Consider the following 20,557-nt stretch of genomic DNA (forward strand, 5'->3'; position numbering starts at 1 on the left):
ATGGATGGGGAGGTCTTCAGTCATATTTAAACTGCTGTGCTCACATGGACTTCTGGCCTGGTTAAGCCATCCATCGTGGTGACGGCGGCCTAGCGGCAAGCCCCGTGGAGAACGTGTGCTGTGCCCAGTGTGTACACAAGAGCCCTGGCCTCCACAGGGACTGTTTATCCAACTGAAGTCCAACAGTGTCACACTCTCTCCCAGCTGCACTGAGGGAAATAAGTCACCCAGGACAAATGCAACGACTAATAATATCCAGACATGTCTAGCTAGTCCTCTCTGATGTTCAGTATGAATACTGTTTAACTTAGATAGAAATGAACTTATATTGCCTAATTGGTTTGAGTCTAAAGGGGGTGAGAGAAGGAGGGTTATGATGGTAGGTCTTATCTGACAGCAGACCGTACCGTACTTTAATGACAGAATCCGTCATCTTTCAGCTGGAGCCTAGAACTAAAACACTTGACTATACCTTCACCCTTACAGAGACCAATAACTCACTGAGTGAATCTGTCCCTCTCAAGACTGCCATCACTCCATCAGCATGCAATAACGCTGGACTCAATTCCAGGTAAGTAGACGATGCTCAGGAGAGATGAGCATTTCCCACCATGTGATAAAAACAGCACGCGACAAGTGCTGGGGAGATTTATCGTGGTGTCTGTTTAAATGTAGCCAATTTCACTTTAATGCGATATAAAAGAATGATGCATGCTTGAATTTCGCAGGTTCCTGCAGTGTGGAGGGATTCTCATCAGCCTGTGGCAGTATTTAAACCATACAGCCTAGAGTATGATTCAAACCCTTGCGTGGAATGTTAGAAGTGCCGGTGATATAATGTTCAATATTGATAACGACCGGGAGCAAGATGGGTTCTAATCGTTTATGAAAATATTGTGCAGCCAGCATGCATTTTCCCCCTACTGTCCCCTGTTCCCCTACTGTTCCCTTTCCCTCCTGCTTCTTCACCACATCTATCGGCTCTTTCTGATAGGAAGAAATCCACAAACACCTTCGCACCTCCTATCAAACGAGCTCCTGTAAAAACGCAACACTGTCAGAGAAGTGGCTCTGTGCGCGCAAGGTGTAACATCCCTGGAGTGTTTTGTAAGCATCATTGCCAACTGGATTCAAAGTGTATTTTAGTCCTCTACTATGGCATCTGTGGATCTCATGAACTGTGGATTTCTTCTTTGTCATTGAAGATAATTGGCCACACAAACTAAACTCAAGGATTATTAAAGAGCAGGCCTATCATAGTGTAGGGCAACAGGGCCAATTAAATCCTGGTCTGGAAAAATACTGAGTGCTATTGATGGGTTTGCTTTGAAATGATAGTAAGAATCTCTGACACTATTTTGTTTAAACTGTCCTCAAAGAAGTGGATTGTAGTTTTAGACATGATAACAACTGGTGTCTTGGTCTGTATGGTACCTCGTCCTGCTCCAGCAACATAGTCAGTGCCATCCCCAGACAAAAGGTTGAGGAATGTGAACCTGAAGGTTCTGCCCATGGAGGCCCACCCTGGAGGCAGACCATTCAGAATGCCTCAGCCCAGAAACCAGCCTGATGGTGATCTGGAGGCCCACCCTGGAGGCAGACCATTCAGAATGCCTCAGCCCAGAAACCAGCCTGATGGTGATCTGGAGGCCCACCCTGGAGGCAGACCATTCAGAATGCCTCAGCCCAGAAACCAGCCTGATGGTGATCTGGAGGCCCACCCTGGAGGCAGACCATTCAGAATGCCTCAGCCCAGAAACCAGCCTGATGGTGATCTGGAGGCCCACCCTGGAGGCAGACCATTCAGAATGCCTCAGCCCAGAAACCAGCCTGATGGTGATCTGGAGGCCCACCCTGGAGGCAGACCATTCAGAATGCCTCAGCCCAGAAACCAGCCTGATGGTGATCTGGAGGCCCACCCTGGAGGCAGACCATTCAGAATGCCTCAGCCCAGAAACCAGCCTGATGGTGATCTGGAGGCCCACCCTGGAGGCAGACCATTCAGAATGCCTCAGCCCAGAAACCAGCCTGATGGTGATCTGGAGGCCCACCCTGGAGGCAGACCATTCAGAATGCCTCAGCCCAGAAACCAGCCTGATGGTGATCTGGAGGCCCACCCTGGAGGCAGACCATTCAGAATGCCTCAGCCCAGAAACCAGCCTGATGGTGATCTGGAGGCCCACCCTGGAGGCAGACCATTCAGAATGCCTCAGCCCAGAAACCAGCCTGATGGTGATCTGGAGGCCCACCCTGGAGGCAGACCATTCAGAATGCCTCAGCCCAGAAACCAGCCTGATGGTGATCTGGAGGCCCACCCTGGAGGCAGACCATTCAGAATGCCTCAGCCCAGAAACCAGCCTGATGGTGATCTGGAGGCCCACCCTGGAGGCAGACCATTCAGAATGCCTCAGCCCAGAAACCAGCCTGATGGTGATCTGGAGGCCCACCCTGGAGGCAGACCATTCAGAATGCCTCAGCCCAGAAACCAGCCTGATGGTGATCTGGAGGCCCACCCTGGAGGCAGACCATTCAGAATGCCTCAGCCCAGAAACCAGCCTGATGGTGATCTCGTACACTTTGCACTCCTCTCTTTTCTATACTATTCTTTCTTGATCCCTGTGCCCTATATGTCCTATATGTCCTATATGTAATTAACTCAATGTTTCAGGATAATAATCCTATACCAGCGAGAACTCTCTGTAACCTTTGTAAAATACAGAATAGAAATAGGATTTTTTCCCCCCCTCATTTCTAATCTGAGAAATAAATTAAAATAACTGGACTAATTTGCCTTTGAAGTTTTTAATGATAATTTGCCTCTTAGGTTTTCTGGATAAAAAATATGCCCTAAACTTAATGCCTGCCTTAAAGTAGACTTTCATGGTTTAAACTTGCTCTTGTACAGATTCCTCTGATCAGCACAACACTGTCATTGGCACAGAAAGGAGTTACAGTAGAATCACTTTTATGGATGAGCACAGAAAGGAGCTACAGTAGAATCACTTTTATGGATGAGTTTGATCTGAATGGTCAAGAACAAGGAGGGGATAGACTGTCAACACTACCATAGAAAATAGTGTAGTGATAGTGGTGTGTGTGCCTATCTGAGTGGAAAGAGAGAGAGAAGGGGGGGAGAAGGGAGAGATAGATAGAGAGAGAAAGGGGGGATAGAGAGAGGGAGAGAGGGAGAGAGGGGGAGAGGGAGAGATAGATAGAGAGAGAGAGAGAGAGAGGAGGTGAGAAGGAGAGAGAGGGGGAGAGGGAGTCAGGGGGAAAGAGGGAAAGAGAAAGGGAGAGAGGGAGGGGAGAGGGAGTCAGGGGGAGGGAGGGAGAGAGAGGGGAGAGGGAGTCAGGGGAGGGAGGGGAGGGAGGGAGAGAGAGAGAGAAAGATGAGGAGAGGGAGAGAGAGAGAGAGAGAGAGAGGGAGTCAGGGGGACGGAGGGAGAGAGCGAGGGAGAGAGAGGGGAGAGGGAGTCAGGGGGAGGGAGGGGAGAGAGAGAGAGGGAGTCAGGGGGACGGAGGGAGAGAGCGAGAGAGAGATGTTTATTTATTTTCCTTTTTGTACTTTAACTATTTGCACCTCATTACAACACTGTAGACACAATAGACACAATTTGACATTTTAAATGTCGTTATTCTTTTGGAACTTTTGTGTGTAATGTTTACTTTTAATTTGTTATTGTTTATTTAACTTTTGTTTATTATCTATTTCACTTGCTTTGGCAATGTTAACATATGTTCCCCATGCCAATAAAGCCCTTGAATTGAATTGAGAGAGAGAGAGAGAGAGAGAGAGAGAGAGGGAGTCAGGGGGAAGGAGAGAGAGAGAGAGAGAGAGAGAGAGAGAGAGAGAGAGAGAGAGAGAGAGAGAGAGAGAGAGAGAGAGAGAGAGAGAGAGAGAGAGAGAGAGAGAGAGAGAGAGAGAGAGAGAGTCAGAGAGAGAGAGGGAGTCAGAGAGAGAGAGAGAGACCAATGGAAGAGCCATCGCTATTAACAGTCAAGGGTGCAGAGAACAAGGCTGGGGAGAGAAATGGCATCTGAAGTGCTCAGCACAGGGGACACCCAAAACACCTTACTGAGAATTGATATGGAAGGAGGTGAAGTGTCAGACAGCTATTAATCACGGCCAAGGAGGATTAAATAGCTGGGTCTAGTGGGCAGATGAGAGAGCAATGGCGAACGAGGCGTTTAAAAGAATGCGTTGTGTCTGTCTTCGATTACAGAGCACAGGCCTTAGGCTTAACAGCCATCTGAGCTGCTGAGGACCAACAGAATATCAATCAAATCTTTACTCTTTTTCCTCCCTGCTCTGTAGTCGTCACCAACCGGGGCAATAAATCTTCTACAATGGTTAAACAATACGGTGCTTTACTTGGGACCCTGTGGTCTTCAGAACAGACTGTAATGTCATCCAGCAGTCATGAGTTGTAGTGGAATCATTATCTAAAGCAGGGGTGTCAAACATACGGGTCCGATCCGGCATGCCGATGTTTTGAGTAAAAAAATGTAATAATCAACAAACTCAACATACTTTAAAATCACTAAAACCATATCAAAACTGTGTAGAAATGACAATGGACCTTTATACAGTTTCTTGACTATGTCCAGCTCACTAACAATCACCTAAATTAAAGGTTGACGACAAGGACGTCAATGAGTTTGACGCCTGTGGTCTAAAGAGATACACATTTTCCTCACATAGGGAAGTGAGAGGACATTGTAAATCTCACTGGTGTTTTTCCTGGGGCATGGGAGTAGCCTATGCCCTCCTCTAGTCAATTTGTTTCATATTTTTAAGATTTTAGTGGACATGATGGGGTAAGATACTCATCATAACAAGTATCAAAGAATTTCTATCTTTCTCTCCCTCTCTTTCTACTCCCCCCCCTCTAACTCTATCTCTCTCCCTCTCTCTCTCGTCCTCTCCCTCTCTCCCCTCTCTTTCTTTCTCTCTCTCTCTCGTCCTCTCCCTCTCTTTCTACTCCCCCCCTCTAACTCTATCTCTCTCCCTCTCCCCCCCCCCCCCCCCCCCCCCCCTCTCTCGTCCTCTCCCTCTCTGGTCCAGGTTCTCTACCCCTATGTTGTGTTGACCTGTGACTCCCTAACATTATCTCTGATTGGTGGAGCTGCTGTGTGTATGGGATTGAACAGGAAGTGCGTTGAGCGAAGAATGATTTCAGAAATGTAACGAGGTCAGAGATCTTTTCCGGAGCCTGGAGAGAATCTACTCCCAACAAGTTCACAAGTATTTGACCTCCCACAATGCCATGTTAAAAAACTATGGGGGATGGGGGACACCAAAATCACTTTGTGTGGGTTTAAATAGGTGTGGCTCACCAATCCTAACTCTAAAGCCGCTAAAAGTCTAAACCAGAACTGCATCTGAAGGGAATACACAGCTATAGCTACAAAGACATGTACAGTGCATTCAGAAAGTATTCAGACCCGTTGACTTTTTCCACATTTTGTTACATCACAGCCTTATTCTAAAATTGGTTTTGTTTTTAAATCCTCAGCAATTTACACGCAATACCCCATAATGACAAAAACAGAAATTCCTTATTTACAGAAGTCTTCGCACCCTTTGATATGATACTCGAAGTTGAGCTCAGGTGCATCCTGTTTCCATTGATCATCCTTGAGATGTTTCTACAACTTGACTGGAGTCCACCTGTGGTAAATTCAATTGATTGGACATGATTTGGAAAGGCACACACCTGTCTTTATAGTTGACAGTGCATGTCAGAGCAAAAACCAAGCCATGAGGTCAAAGGAATTATCCGTAGAGCTCCGAGACAGGATTGTGTCGAGGCACAGCATTGAAGTTCCCCAAGAACACAGTGGCCTCCATCATTCTTAAATGGAAAAACTTTGGAACCACCAAGACTCTTCCTAGAGCTGACCGCCCGGCCAAACTGAGCAATCGGGGGAAAAGGGCCTTGGTCAGGGAGGTGGCCAAGAACCCGATGGTCACTCTGACAGAGCTCCAGAGTTCCTCTGTGGAGATGGGAGAACCTTCCAGAAGGACACCCATCTCTGCAGCACTCAACCAATCAGGCCTTTATGGTAGAGTGGCCAGACGGAAGCCACTCTTCAGTAAAAGGCACATGACAGCCCGCTTGGAGTTTGCCTAAAGGCACCTAAAGACTCACAGACCATGAGAAACAAGATTCTCTGGTCTGATGAAACCAAGATTGAACTCTTTGGCCTGAATGCCAAGCGTCATGTATAGAGGAAACCTGGCACCATCCCTACTGTGAAGCATGGTGGTGGCAGCATCATGCTGTGGTAATGTTTTTCAGCGGCAGGGACTGGGAGACTAGTCAGGCTCGAGGGAAAGATGAACGACGCAAAGTACAGACAGATCCTTGATGAAAACCTGCTCCAGAGCGCTCAGGACCTCAGACTGGGGCGAAGGTTCACCTTCCAACAGAACAACGACCCTAAGAACACAGCCAAGACAACGCAGGAGTGGCATTGTGACAAGTCTCTGAATGTCCTTGAGTGGCCCAGCCAGAGCCCGGACATGAACCCGATCGAACATGTCTGGAGAGACCTGAAAATAGTTGAGAAGCAACGCTCCCCATCCAACCTGACAGAGATTGAATCGCTGTCAAAGGTGCTTCAACAAAGTACTGAGTAAGGGGACTGAATACTTATGTTAATGTAATATTTCAGTTATTTATTTTTAATTGCAATACATTAGCAAACATTTTTAAAAACCTGTTTTTGCTTTGTCATTATGGGTTATTGTGTGATGATTGATGAGGGAAAAAAACAATTTAATCAATTTTAGAATAAGGCTGTAACGTAACAGAATGTGAAAAAAGTCAAGGGGTCTGAATACTTTCAGAATGCACTGTATATACTGTACATTACACATTGTCCATGCAAAAGAAACAAAAAAACACTTCAGTCTATAGAAAGTGTAACATGGTATGCATGAACTCTCCCATTACTCCCTTCTTGTCTCACACATTCAGGCGCCACACACACAAACACATACACACAAACACACATTAACACACACAAAAACACACACCTTGAATTGGTGCTCAGTCACACTTGCTTTTGGTTTATTGCACAACTGGCTTTGATCTTTAATGTGCCATGCATTGCATTAATTATGTATCTCGCCTCCGTACAAATGTGGTGAACACCTTCAATACTCAATGAGATGAGGAGCCCTTTCCACACAGGCCTAGAGGATGGCTTCAGGACTTCATACAGATACAATGTTCCTTTCCTATACTGGGCAGGAGGGACTTGAAGGGGGGAAACAGAGTGCTGCTCTGCTATAGTATTCTGCTGCCAAAACTGCCTCCAACAATTCTCTGGATGAAATGTAAGCTCAAGTGAAAATGAATTTTTCGCTCCTGTGAAATGTATATAAATACATGGTTATTCCACGTGTGCAGCATATATGGTGAGGGATAGGATGCTGTCATTCCCAAAACAGCATAGCTGGGGAACAATGACGAAGAAATGACCTACTTCTCTGAGCTCTAATGCAATGGGAGTTATGTAAATCATGCTGCTGTATAGGTAGCTCCAGGCCTGTGCCAGTGTGCCTAAACTTTTATGCATCTGCAATAAATACATAGATTTTTAAATGCCATGCGGATGGCTCATGAACACTGTTGATGCCAGTGGATGTGGAAAGACAATCAGAGTGGGTTGTGGGAAAATAACACTTACTGTAACCCCATTTGACCATTTCTTCAAGCCCTGTCATTCTATGTATACTTCATCTTTAGTTATAGTCCCTCCCTTTGAGAGTCATTATACTTAAAAGATGACAAATGTACTCATTTGCAATAGGCCTATTATGGATGTTTATGGCCGTGCCACTGCTTTGATTTGACTGGATTATAGCCTACAATAGGTGTATGCAAGGCAAATGTGCGAATCCACTTGAGGAATGCTAGCTTCAAGCCATCTATTAAAACAATACAGAAGGCGTACGAAAATTGCCATTTCAATTACTTTCCCCTTGACTCAATTCAAAGTTATTTGCCAAGTTGTGAGTAAATACGTATTTTGGAGAGCTTGGTTTCATACCGTTAGCAATTCAGTTTTTTTTTTATTATGGACCGATGCTTAACTGACAGCTATATGAGGTTAGGCCTACTTAATTTAACACGTTTCACACGTTGGCTTCGAAACTAAAAGTCCTCCAAGGGACTCCTTATACACTCCCCCTTTCTCGGGTGTCGTTGCGGTTTGCTTGCGTTGGTGCCAGTCCCCCTTACGTGGGTCCCTATTGCAGTGCGGATCCAGTAGTTGGAGTTCTAAACCTAGCCCAAGAGAGGGAGCGCATCTGAGTGAGCAAACAGAACTAGAAACTATAGGTGCATTTTTACTCTATCGAACATCGCTTTTGAAAGACTGTCACTTTTACTGCCCTGGAGCCATCTTTCCAGCCTTGTAGTATAACGCCCTCGATCCCCGCCTGAAAACTCACACACGGTCGTGTCAGCTGGCATGAGCTAACCCACCAGACATGGAAACCAAACCTTTCATGTCATTGGGTAAGTTTTTCATCAATTTAAAAAAATAAATATTATTGCAATATGGAAATTTGAGATTACAATTTTACAACGTTTAGACTCACGCAGTGCTGACGAGCAATGGTGTCATTTATGCACTGCATTTTGAAGCGTCAGAAATGAGTAAGCTAGCCTAATTGCGTTCATGTAAAATTATAATAATGTTTAGGTTACGTTATGCGCAATATATGGAAAGACACAAGACTTCTTGTTTGTAAATATCAAAACATTTTCTCACCGTAGCCTGTGTTTGACTGAAAAGAGAGAGAAACTTGAGTCGCGCCAGTCTTGTTAAATATAAGCGGCTGCTACTCAGCGGTGTACACACTCCTATCAGAGCTGATGACATTCGATTGATTAGGGTGACATCTCTTTCAGGAAAATTAAAGCCTACTCTCTCTTTCAGTACATTTAATATCTGAGTATTCTGCAAACTATTGTCGATTCGCATTTTTATGGCACTTCCAGCTAATTTAATTTAATCTAAGAAGGATACAATGCAAAATGGTATGGTAGGCTATTTGAAAATCAAAATTTACCCGGCAGGGAAACAAACCTGGCTAGATTGCATTGCATATGCACTTGGAAACTAGTTTATTATATACGTAAAAACCTCCATAGCCTACCTTTGGTAGCGAACTGTTGTTCATGGCAGACTACCAGTATACAGTTTGTACAGTAAGTACATAAGTCTACGCGCAATGGAGTCGATACAATAGGCTACAATAGCCTTCCACTGAAAGTGTTCAAAATGGACTGCACACTCCTTGAGTAAATACCAGCCAGAGAATACAAATGTAGGCAATAGGCTGACGTATACTAGAGGCATTTATTTGAAGAGGCAAGCATGCTAGACAATGTAGCCTTGCACAATTGAATATATGCCATGTATTCGTCGCAAAACGAATTTATTGGCCCGGCTTGTATTTTTGTTTCCACCCAATGTTATGAAGTCGTGTATGAGTAGGGGTTCAGACGATAAGAGGGTGAGGATCCAGCTCGAGCACGAGAGACAACTCAGAAAGTTGATACTGGGCGTTGGAATGATTTGGGGTTCAGACTCATGTTGTTGTGGAAATTAAACGCCATTTTGCACTTATTGCTTATCAATAACAAGCCCAATTTGATTTATTTTATTCTATACAAAGTTGACTCTTTTAAAGCAATTAAGTAATGATTATAAACGTAGATGTGTGGAAATGTACACTATATTGAAATATATACAATATGTTTTTTATTCTATTGATAATGTTGAGTGTTATCCGTCTTATGGCTACAACATGTAAGAGCATGGGCATGAAAGGCCATTTTTGCTCATTCGTTGTTAAGTTGTTTTTCACATAACCCGTTTTCTATTGCAGTTCAGCATTATGTTAATTGATTTTATTGCTTCAGCACTGTACCCGTTTTCATTACATCACTCAATTATGATGATGAAAATGATGATTACTAAGATTTTAATTAGCATTATTTTCATATGTAGTAGTAATTAGCAATATATAGTCTAGGCCTAGTATCTTTTTGTCCTAAACTATATGAGAAAACAACTTAGAACTTATATTATTTCAACTTAGAATGTGGATTTATAGGTATTATAAGTCCTTTAAACGTATTTTAAGTCCCTTAAACACACACACACACACACACACACACACACACACACACACACACACACACACACACACACACACACACACACACTCTTACGGTGTAAATCATTAATACTCAGCTGCTGTATGTCTGGTGAACTGTATAGAGCACAACTTGTCCCATGTAGCAGAGACATAGCTGAGAGCTGTAGGCAGCCATGTTATTGTGTCTGCAGGTCTTTCAGGGGCGCCTCATGTTACACCTTGACACATCATCAGCCCGCCTGCCCGCCACCGCCAATATGCACAGATGAGAGGCACAGGGACTTCTGGGATATCTCTATCTAATTACACACCTGATCACTGGCACTGTGACCACACAGGCCTTTATATGACTTAACAGACATACATCTCACATATCACCATGCCAACTTTCACATAGACATGACAGGTTGCATTTACAGGCCCTACTGTAGTTTCCGTGTCTCCATATTAAAATCAATTATGGTTAGATTTTTCCCTAAATATTTACAGACCCAGCATAGCATGGAGCCAGTGTGTGTTGTAATAAAACTGTAATAGCAGTGTAATAGTTAAAGTGTTGTATTAATCAGCATCTCTCTATGCTTCTATAGTACTGCCAAGGTTCTTATCACTCTACACTGTTTCAACATGCTGTATCAGCAGGCCATTTGTCGTCAGTTCTTGATTTGTCGGCCCTTAACTCGGGATTTAAATACAAACTTTCCCCAAACTCACTCTAACGCTCTGATTGTTAATTGCGCACTTCAAGGACACCCCTAACTCTGATAAGCCCTTGAATGTATTGATTAGCCGTTCGCTCTATGTAATTATCTAGAGTTGTGCTGCATTAGGAATTCAAACATGCCACTGTTTGAAATGACAGCCAGAGTATTTTACAGTTCTGGATTGATTGTTGGCTGTGGTGATGACATCCTGCTTTTGGCACGGTATGTTCTCTAGGATGCTAGCTAGCCTAGCAGCCTGTTTTTTCATTTTCTTCTCCCTCCTCACTTAAAGCTGTGAAGAATGGAGCGGTGACATTGAAAACAGACAATGTCTTCATTTTGTGAAAGGAATTTGAGCGTGGCTTTCACAATGAGCCAAGAAATCATGTTATGAAATGTAGAGTGTCTTTTGCCAGCTAAGGATGGATTTTGGGAGAATGAGTTGTATTTAGCTTTGTGTATTATAAAACAGAGAAAGGGATATGGCCTTAAATAGCCTGTCTGCTCCATAGAGCAGATCCAGAGATGTACTATGTTATCTATGACTAGAGATAACTGAGGATAACGGTCCTCATATATCCTAATGTATACTATGTAACATGATGGTTGTGACACTGTTTCAACGGAGTGTGGACACAGTTGAGGTCAGGAGATTGTCTGTAGCTTCAAATGGGTTTGTGTTGTATTGTTGATTTAATGGAACTAATTGAATGTAAATCAGAAGTATTGCTTGTAGCATGACAAGGATGGTGATTGTGTGATGTGAGAAACATATAGATGAACTCTTAGGCAGGGTTTCCAAACTGGCTGCCGTGGGGGATTTTATTTGCCCCATAATTTAGTCAAAAATCATATCTGTTTGGTCCTCTTGCGGTCAATTTGCAGACTACAAATGATTTGTAAATATGTTCCGGCCCCCTGACCATCCGCTCAAGAAAAAATTGTTCCGAGGCTGATTCTAGCTGATGATCCATGCTCTTACGGGATCGGTTAACTATTCATTTGATGGAACCAGATTGGACAGAGACCTTTTGGTGGATGCCAGCATGGCAACCCTGACTTTATTCACTCTAAATGTAAAGAATCCTAGTAGTATGCATCAATGTCTGGTATGGGCCTTATTGATGAGCCGCCACCTGTTACTGAAGTTGTTTATGTTATTCCTAGTACCTCTACAAGTCAAGGATATTCACTTTATTGTTGTTGTGTTTGTTTGAGGGGGTAGCCTATTTCAGGAACAGAAGGTAACCCCCCACACCACCCCCCCACCCCTCGTCTTCCCACCAGTGAAGTTCATGGTCGTTGATGAGAAAGTGAGATTCATGGTTGGGGGGGTGGAGGCAGAGGGTGGGAGACAGGGTGGAGGGGGCAGGCTGCATTCCTCTCCTGGCAGTAATTCAGGAACAAAGGTATTACCAGGAGTGGGTGTGTGTCTGCTGGGAGGAGGGAAGCGGCTTGGCCCAAAGCGCCTTGGCCAAGTTTGGCTTTTACAACCGTCCAGTTTTGCTATCCTTTTGAGAGGGGGCTGCAGCTGTCATTTTTATTGGAGGAGGTTTACAGCGAAAGTTAATGGCTTAAAGTGACAGCTCTCGCTCTTTCTCCCTGACACTCTCCCCCACACACCCCCAAGCCTCACTACTCCTTCAAATCAAAGGGAATGTGCCTCCCCCTCCAGCTACCTCCCTCCCTGCTGGCATCAGAACCAAATGTACAAGAGAGAGAAAAAATAGAAATATAATTATGAGCGCAGCTGCAAATTAATTTGTCTTTTTTTTTTTTACTGAAAGTTAAGTGCTTTGAAGTCTAGACTGCCACTTTTCATAGAATATCTGTGCTGCTGTACATTAAGCATTAATGTTCTGCTGGCAATTTTAAAATACCTCTCTGACTCTGGGAGAGAGAAGCTGTGCACGTCAATGCTGATGATCATATGCTGTATCACAGCAGTCCCAGCCTGTTTCTGCTCTCATAACAATACTTATCACAAATTGCTGCTGGTAGGGCTTTAAACAGAGATGACAATCGCTCAAACGCTCATTCATTATTTGTGTTTTGAGCCGTGTAGGTAGCAGGAGAGGTTTATCGATAAGGGCTGCACTGAACTTTGAACCTCAAACCTTGACCTCTACCTCCTGCTTGCTTTATCATTGGAGGAATTTTGCTTCGGGCATTCAATGTTTTTGACCAGCTTTTTTCAGCTTTCACCATTCTAAGACCGCTATGTTCCTGCTGCACTGCTGAACATTTGTTTTGCGTTGACCGTTTTCAAAATGTGTAACGGTCGTCGTATATAGTGGACCAAGGCGCAGCGGGTTGAGTGCTCATATTAACTTTTATTAGAACACATACGAAACAAAACAAGAAAACGAACGAACAGTAATGCAGGCTAACCCTAGCAGTGCAAAAACAACTTCCCACCAAGGACAGGTGAAAACAGCTGTTCCTGATTGAGAGCCATACCAGGCCAACACAAAGAAATACACAACATAGACAGAGCATAGAAATACAAAACATAGAACATAACTAAAAACCCCGGAATACTCTAAACAAACACCCCTCTACATAAACACATATCCCAACAAACCCCGAACCACATAAAACAAACACCCCCCTGCCACGTCCTGACCAAATACAATAACAAATAACCCCTTTACTGGTCAGGACGTGACAAAATGTGCTTTCCTCTACATTAGCTGGCAATTTATTCCTACATATTATTTCTATAGAATATTCCTATAGATTATTCCTATTCCTGCACTTCAGGACCCGTTCTGTTTGTTTTGCAGGCTGAGTGAGTGTGAGAATGTGTCGGTTCAGTTCTGTGGGACTGAGAGTATTCATGATGCGTACAGCCGCTCTTTTGAAGCGAAAACAGTCTCTGTGGGGATTTGAACAGATCACACTCATAATTCACACAGAGAGGAAGGTCGCTCTGCCCTCCTAGCCAGAGATCCCACTGCTTTATACTGCGAGAGAGAGAGAGAGAGAGAGAGAGAGGAGAGAGAGAGAGAGAGAGAGAGAGAGAGAGAGAGAGAGAGAGGAGAGAGAGAGAGAGAGAGAGAGAGAGAGAGAGAGAGAGAGAGAGAGAGAGAGAGAGAGAGAGAGAGAGAGAGAGAGAGAGAGAGAGAGAGAGAGAGAGGAGACACCACTGTCCACTAATTCGGGCCTGGGGCCCCCCTTGGGTGTACGTTTTGTTCTTTCAAAAAAATGCATGTATTTTGTTGGACATAAAAAAACGTTAAGAACACCAGGAAATAAGCTCCAATTGAGTTTAATTTTGGAAATCTGTTCCCACGCATAGTAGAGAGACACGTGATCGTATACAAATATAAGCAAGGTTTGGCATGATTATGTTTTAGGCAAATATTATATCTGTTTGGGATTCTTGTGGTCAGTTTGCAGTCTACAAATGATTTGTAATTATGTTCCAGCCCCCCGACCATCCGCTCAAAGAAGAAATCGGCCCGCGGCTGAATCTAGTTGATGATCCCTGCACTTGAGTATTATTGTTAAACAGCCTTCAAGGACTCAAAAGAACAGAGTCATCATCCCTGGCCAACTTTATTTAACTGAAAATCTCTTGAAATGTGTCCTGTGTTGAATTGTACCCTGCAAAAAAGCTTCTTTCACAGTGCTCTAATACAGGTAAATTGCTTGTAAGTTCAGTCCAAAGATATGTTGTGAATTAGTCAGGAGAGCTGATATGGTTATTCACAATAACATCGCTGTTGATTTCAGATTCTTTAATGCTCCTTTATGATCTGTACAATGACCTTTAAGTCCACCGAGGAACACTGATCAAAAACAAAACTAGTGATTTCTCCATAAAAACCATTTAATTATAAGCCGTTTTAAAACTAATATTTGTCTATGTTATTTCAGCAATGGTAATCCAGCCCTATTATAGCTTGGTTAAAATAAGAATACGTGTTTTTAAGTGTTTATCTACAGTGTATATCTGACAAATACCGGTCGAGCTATTATGAGTCAATTTAAAAATGATCACAAGCTTTGATGAAGCGTTTGAAGTCTTTGCTCTCATCAGAGAGTGAAAGTGACTTGGCCTTTCCATGGGTGCTCACACACACACACACACACACACACACACACACACACACACACACACACACACACACACACACACACACACACACACACACACACACACACACACACACACACACACACACACACACACACACACACACACACACACACACACACACACACACACACACAAAACCCACAGAGAAACAGACAGAAGTAGAAAGGTGGATTTATCATCACAGTTTTATGGGGTTTCCTATCAGGTGTTTCTAAGACAGATGTGTTGGGACCTTCCCCACCTCCAGCCTGCAGCGTGTTACTACGTCTGTCCCCTTAAAAGGCGCCAACCACAGAGTTCGTCGATGATCAGTGTGCTACAGGCCAGAAGGCCACAGTAGCAGCGCAGCACGTCTGTTAGCCACTCTGCACAGGTTAGGGGAAGGTGCCATGATGTTCAGCCTCAGACAGGAAGCAGAGCGGTGGAAGGAATTGGTACAATGTTGTGGGCGGAGGGGTGGAGCGATGGAAGGGCACAGTGCATGGGCAGACCCAAAGGTTCCTTAACCGCTGTTTTTGTCAAGCAGACACCAAACACACACACTAGAGTTTATATTAAAGCCCTGCACTTACATAGCACATCATTTGCTATTGATCTGGTGTAGTGTTTCTGATGTTTACTCACAGCTGATAGATGACATCAAAAGGAAGCAGCGTAAGACAATATTTCTTCTTGTTCTGGGTTCTGCTTTTGATTGCATGGCTGCTTTCTTTAGATGTTTACAGTGTTTAGCTGTTATGGACTGCATGTACAGAGTATGTACCTACCACGGTGTCTGCAGTAGGAATATATGCTCCAGTTAAACAGAGTAATGTTGTGTGCTTTGGCATTAAGCAAGGATCTGTGGAGCTGTCTTGAGTATGTTATACATTCATCTATAGGGATATATCTGGATTTAATGTGGAAGGAGGGAGGGAAAAACGGAGAGGAAGGGAGAATGAGAGGTGAAAAGAGAGAGTGAACAGAGTGGAGTGAGTGAATGAATGAACAGTGAAGAGAGAGAAGGGGAGGGAGAGGGGAAAAAGAAGGAAAACAGTGTTTAGAAGTTAGTGGAGAGTTCATAGCGGTATATCTACAGATACTCAGGCTTACAGTGGTGTGCTTAAAACAACCAGTCAAATGAAGGGCCATGATTGTAATTAGGACCCATTACATAAACTACCCAACAGTCCTAGAAATAGAGATACAATGGAGGATGTGATAGTAGTAATGGCCCTCCCCCTGTGACCAACTTCCCAAGCCTCTCTTTGGGTCAGTTTATACCATAGAAGACTCAAACCACTTTGTAAAGACTGTTGACATCTAGTGGAAGCCTTAGGAAGTGCTAAATGATTAATAAGTCCCTGTGTGTTTCAATGGCAAAGGTTTGAAGTGATTCCACACATCAGATTTCCATTTCCTGTTAGGATTTGTCTCAGGGTTTTGACTGCCATAAGAGTTCTGTTATACTCACAGACACCATTCAAACAGTTTTAGAAACTTTAGAGTGTTTTCTATCCAAATCTACTAATTATATGCATATTCTAGTTACTGGGCAGGAGTAGTAACCAGATTAAATCGGGTACGTTTTTTATCCGGCCGTGCAAATACTGCCCCCTATCCCCAACAGGTTTAAGTACCTGTGATTGTTTTAAATTCAAATGGTCAACAATAAACAAAAATGACTTCTTAGCAAAGAGCAATTTCTCAAGCAATTTATTTTGCTAGGACTGTCTGGGAGCAGTCTTAGTGCAGAGGGGGAAACCAGCTGTTATTGGCAGAGAGGTTTGGAACTCTCTTTCTTATTGGTCTATTATTAGCACATTTCATCAGGCAGGTCAAAACTCCATCCCACCAAAACAGGCTGAAATTTGAGGTTCTCTTTTCAAACAGCTCATACACTAAAAGGGCATTACCAAAATGTTCAAAAGGTTACAGTATTATTCCAACATCATAGTGTGTAATATATATAAAACACAGTAAAATCATGTTCTTGACTGCACTGGGCCTTTAAGATGGCACATTTCAGATAATATTATGACAGTATGTATACCCTGAAAAACAACATGCCCAGTAGGGTTCCAAAACAGGAATACTAATAGTAATGTGTTGGGGCTTATATTTGTCCTATTTCACACATGTACATATGTATTAAAGACATGATTCATTTAAGTCTTTGTGTTGTTGTAGAATTTTATTCACAGATTTTCCAACTGAGAAAATGAAAAGTGTGATTTACTGTTTGTTGACACCTCAGAGGTGTCATGTTTTTCCTGCTTCCGACCAGACTACATCAGCCCCCTCAGTTCTGACGCGCGACCCCATATACACTCTCTAGGCAGGCAGAATGACAGTCTGGAGGGCTTTGTCACCTGTGGTTAAACACTTAGCCGGGACCGTCTGCTTTCAGGCATACTTTCCACAGAGGTGGAATGGTGTTGAGGAGGAGGTGCTCTGTCTGTCTGTCTACCTGTAAAAACAATATTTGGGCCACAGTGCTGCTACTCTAGACTGGAGCAGACAGGCTATACATACAAGTCTCACCCCTACCCTTGAGTGGATGTGGTAGGGTGATAGGTGAGCTGATGGTGCTGCAAATCATTCCACCCCTGCCACATAGGACAAAGAGCACAGGCATGTCTTATCTTCCATTCATTATCAACCACTATGCTGAGAGTAAGAGTGAGAGCAGGAAGGAGAGAGAAAGAGCAGAGACACAACATCAGGTGACTGTTGAGTTCCCTCTTTAGTCCAGGGAAGAGTTGTTCGCTCATATTATGTTGGAGCCAGAATGTGAATAGGTGGCTGGGTGACATTAAACCTGCTTTTATCAACTCGCCCCTCCGTATCTTTTTTTGCTGTAGACGTAGACATATTGACTTTCTTTTGTCATATTACACGTAAATATCATGTTTCACACACAAAAACGCACGCCGTCTTCATTAGATCAAATGAAGCCGTGCCAGGAACAACCCTCAGAACTAAGGAGCACTTATGTTGGAGTTTGTTATTTCATCCTCTCAACAAAGACTTTAAAATAGTCAGGCAGGCAGGCAGGCAGGCAGGCAGGCAGGCAGGCAGGCAGGCAGGCAGGCAGGCAGGCAGGCAGGCGCTGGCCATGTCTTTGTCATCTGTGTGTTCTGCATACCACATTGCTTACTTTCCAGTGCCTGCAGAAATGACAAGTTCAAGTGTCGCTTTTAGGATGCTTTCTTCTGTTTCAGCCTGGAATGAGTAACAAGAGACCATTTCAGATGATATAGGCCAGATCAGAGCCAGACTAGAGCACGCTGGAGGAGGGTGTGTGTCCTGTGTAGTGCGAGGCCTGGTTGTGAGTGAGCAGCAAAGGGCAGGGAGGCTCAGACTGCCAGTGTGTGAAAGTCAGGGGTTGTGGCAAGGTCACGCTCTGTGGGAGGCTTGCGGTCTCTGGAGAAACACCAACACTTCTGCTGCTTCTGTCTCTGCGTGGAGGTGAAGAGAGAGAGAGGGAGGGAAAAAATGAAAACAGGTAGAATAATATCAGTCACGGACACAAGGGAGAGGCAGGGAGGTTTCCATTTATGTCTTGCTGTACACCAGGTATCATCAACTAGATTCAGCCGCGGGCCAATTATTTCTTGAGCGGATGGTCGGGGGGCTGGAACATAATTACAAATAATTTGTAGACTGCAAATTGACCGCAAGAGGCCCAAACAGATATAATGTTTGACTAAAACATAATTTGTTTGTTAATTGATTCAGTTAGAGATAAAGGGATGCTATTAATCGCTATATTTTTCTCTCTTTCTCTCTCTTTCTCTCTCTCTTTCTCTCTGTCCCTCTCTTTGTGAAATGAGAGAGAGTGCATTGGGTGTTTATTACAGGATTCAGGAGGATGCTACTCTGCCCTCATGGCTATTAAACCCCTCACTGAAAAGGTGGCATCAGGGGGAACTGTTAGAGAAAGTGGGGTGGGGTTGGGGGCGCAGAGGAGAAAAGGCCTGGGGGTTGGAGAGAGAGGAAGTCCTGGAAACGGTGAGCGGAGCAGAGGAAGGGGAAAACATCTGGAGCGCTTCAGCTGAATATTTTGGCAACATCTGGAGAAATTCCCTGGAATTTAACGGTCCACTCCTTTGATTTCGTTTTTTTTTATCAGTCCTGTTTTCATCTTCAAAGTTCTAGCCCGGTGTTGCAGGCACGTAAATGAAGGGGAGTCTCCCGTGCAGGTTGAGTCATTCCAGACTTTATAGTGGGCCAAATTGGGCCCATGTGACTAGCTCCCCTTTGTGCAGGTCGGGCTAATTAAATGGCACAGAAGTGAGAGGGCGTCCGGATGGCTGTGGAGCCAGACCAGACCCGGCCCGGGACCAAACACAACTCCTCATAAAAGCCTACCTCCTTACCAGTTCCCGCCGTGAACACTTTTAATCAAAGCACACAGAAACATTTTCAGATATGTTTTCTCACCTGGACCAAAGCAAGGAAGAGAGATGTGAATCAAGTTTTGTTGATTATCAAAGGCACGATCACCACGATTGAAAAAACAACAATGCCCGATCGTTGTATTGACCATGACTCAAAAGCAACACCATTAAATCCTGGTTTATTTTCATTGAAGAGGACGTACAGGGAGAAGTGTACTATCCCTCCTTTGAGGAATGAAGTCTCCAGAGAACACAACAAAGACCTTGTATCGAATTAACAACTTAAGTCAGCAGCGTGCAGCAGCAGCTTTCATGATTCTTCAGTACGCCACAGCACAGCGGCCCATTAGCATGGAACATTAGCAATGCACAGGAAGGCTTTTGTCTGTCTCTCTGGTGATCATACGAGTCATTTTCTCCTCTCATCAGTGCCAAGCCTCTATTCATTAGTCATTAAGATTCAGGAGAAGCTTAGAGGAGTGCCTCCTGATTTACCTGCTGCCTGCCGGTGTAGACTACACACGGATGTGTGTGCTGGGAGCTCTGCCTGACAGGCAGGTAGATAGAAAGCTAGCGCTGAGGTACAGAGGTACATGCTAATTCAACGGCGGGGCTGATCAAAAGAGATGCATCATGGTCTCCCTCTGAAGGGCTCAGCGAAGCCTTAGCCCCCTGAGAAACACACAGGCAGGAGGAAGGAGCAAGTCTCTGATCAGAGGAGAGAGAGGGAGAGAGAACAGGGGAGAGAGAGGGAGTGAGAGGAGAGAGAGAGAGAGAGAGGAGGGACAGAGAGAGAAGGAGAGAGAGAAGGAGGGAGAGAGAGAGAGAGAGAGAGAGGACAGAGAGAGGGAAGAAAGGAGAGGAAGATGACGAAGGAAGGGTGAGGGAGAAAGAGGAAGAGATGGATGGAGATGGAGAACATGAGAGATTCAAATTATGTTGCTTGTATATGAGGGGAGACTAAACCAAAGCTAGGATAGGCTGTGTTGTGAAGGTACCACTCATCTCATTTCATCTCTTACAAGGGCTGAGAGTGGTGTTGTACAACTTATTAGCCTCTCAGTCGCTACTCGCTACTAAGAACTAAGGGGTAGAATAAGAGATAACCACGTGTCCTCTCTTTGTGATACAGGTATATTAACTTGTCTTTTCCAGCATAAAGTATGTCTGCCTTCTACATGTA

The 20,557-nt window shown here is 44.1% G+C and overlaps 2 protein-coding genes across 6 annotated transcripts in view; both read left to right on the plus strand.

Annotated features, from left to right (window-relative positions):
- Nucleotides 1-228: 228 nt before the first annotated feature.
- Nucleotides 229-2,774, plus strand: LOC145859210 (uncharacterized). The gene is made up of 2 exons (XM_082958189.1): nt 229-379; nt 487-2,774. The coding sequence occupies exon 2, from the start codon at nt 1,570-1,572 to the stop codon at nt 2,611-2,613; it is 1,044 nt and encodes a 347-aa protein (XP_082814315.1). The 5' UTR covers nt 229-379; nt 487-1,569; the 3' UTR covers nt 2,614-2,774.
- Nucleotides 2,775-8,236: 5,462 nt separating this feature from the next.
- LOC106563228 (retinoic acid receptor RXR-alpha-A) overlaps nt 8,237-20,557 on the plus strand; it is a 153,569-nt gene continuing 141,248 nt past the window's right edge. For 4 of the 5 annotated variants that reach the window (XM_014128611.3, XM_082958191.1, XM_082958190.1 and 1 more), the window contains exon 1: nt 8,237-8,531. In XM_014128611.3, coding sequence (XP_013984086.1) covers nt 8,504-8,531 — 28 coding nt within the window. In that variant the 5' untranslated portion in view covers nt 8,237-8,503. The remainder of the gene's footprint in view (nt 8,532-20,557) is intronic. The other variant, XM_014128614.3, reaches the window with a different exon arrangement.

Source organism: Salmo salar, chromosome 11 (assembly GCF_965601325.2).
Source record: "Salmo salar chromosome 11, fSalSal1, whole genome shotgun sequence".
NCBI classification, from domain to species: domain Eukaryota; kingdom Metazoa; phylum Chordata; class Actinopteri; order Salmoniformes; family Salmonidae; genus Salmo; species Salmo salar.

What these genes read in the sequence shown, in the direction of transcription:
- LOC145859210 (XM_082958189.1), top strand. Translation starts at nt 1,570, where the DNA reads ATGGTGATCTGGAGGCCCACCCTGGAGGCAGACCATTCAGAATGCCTC.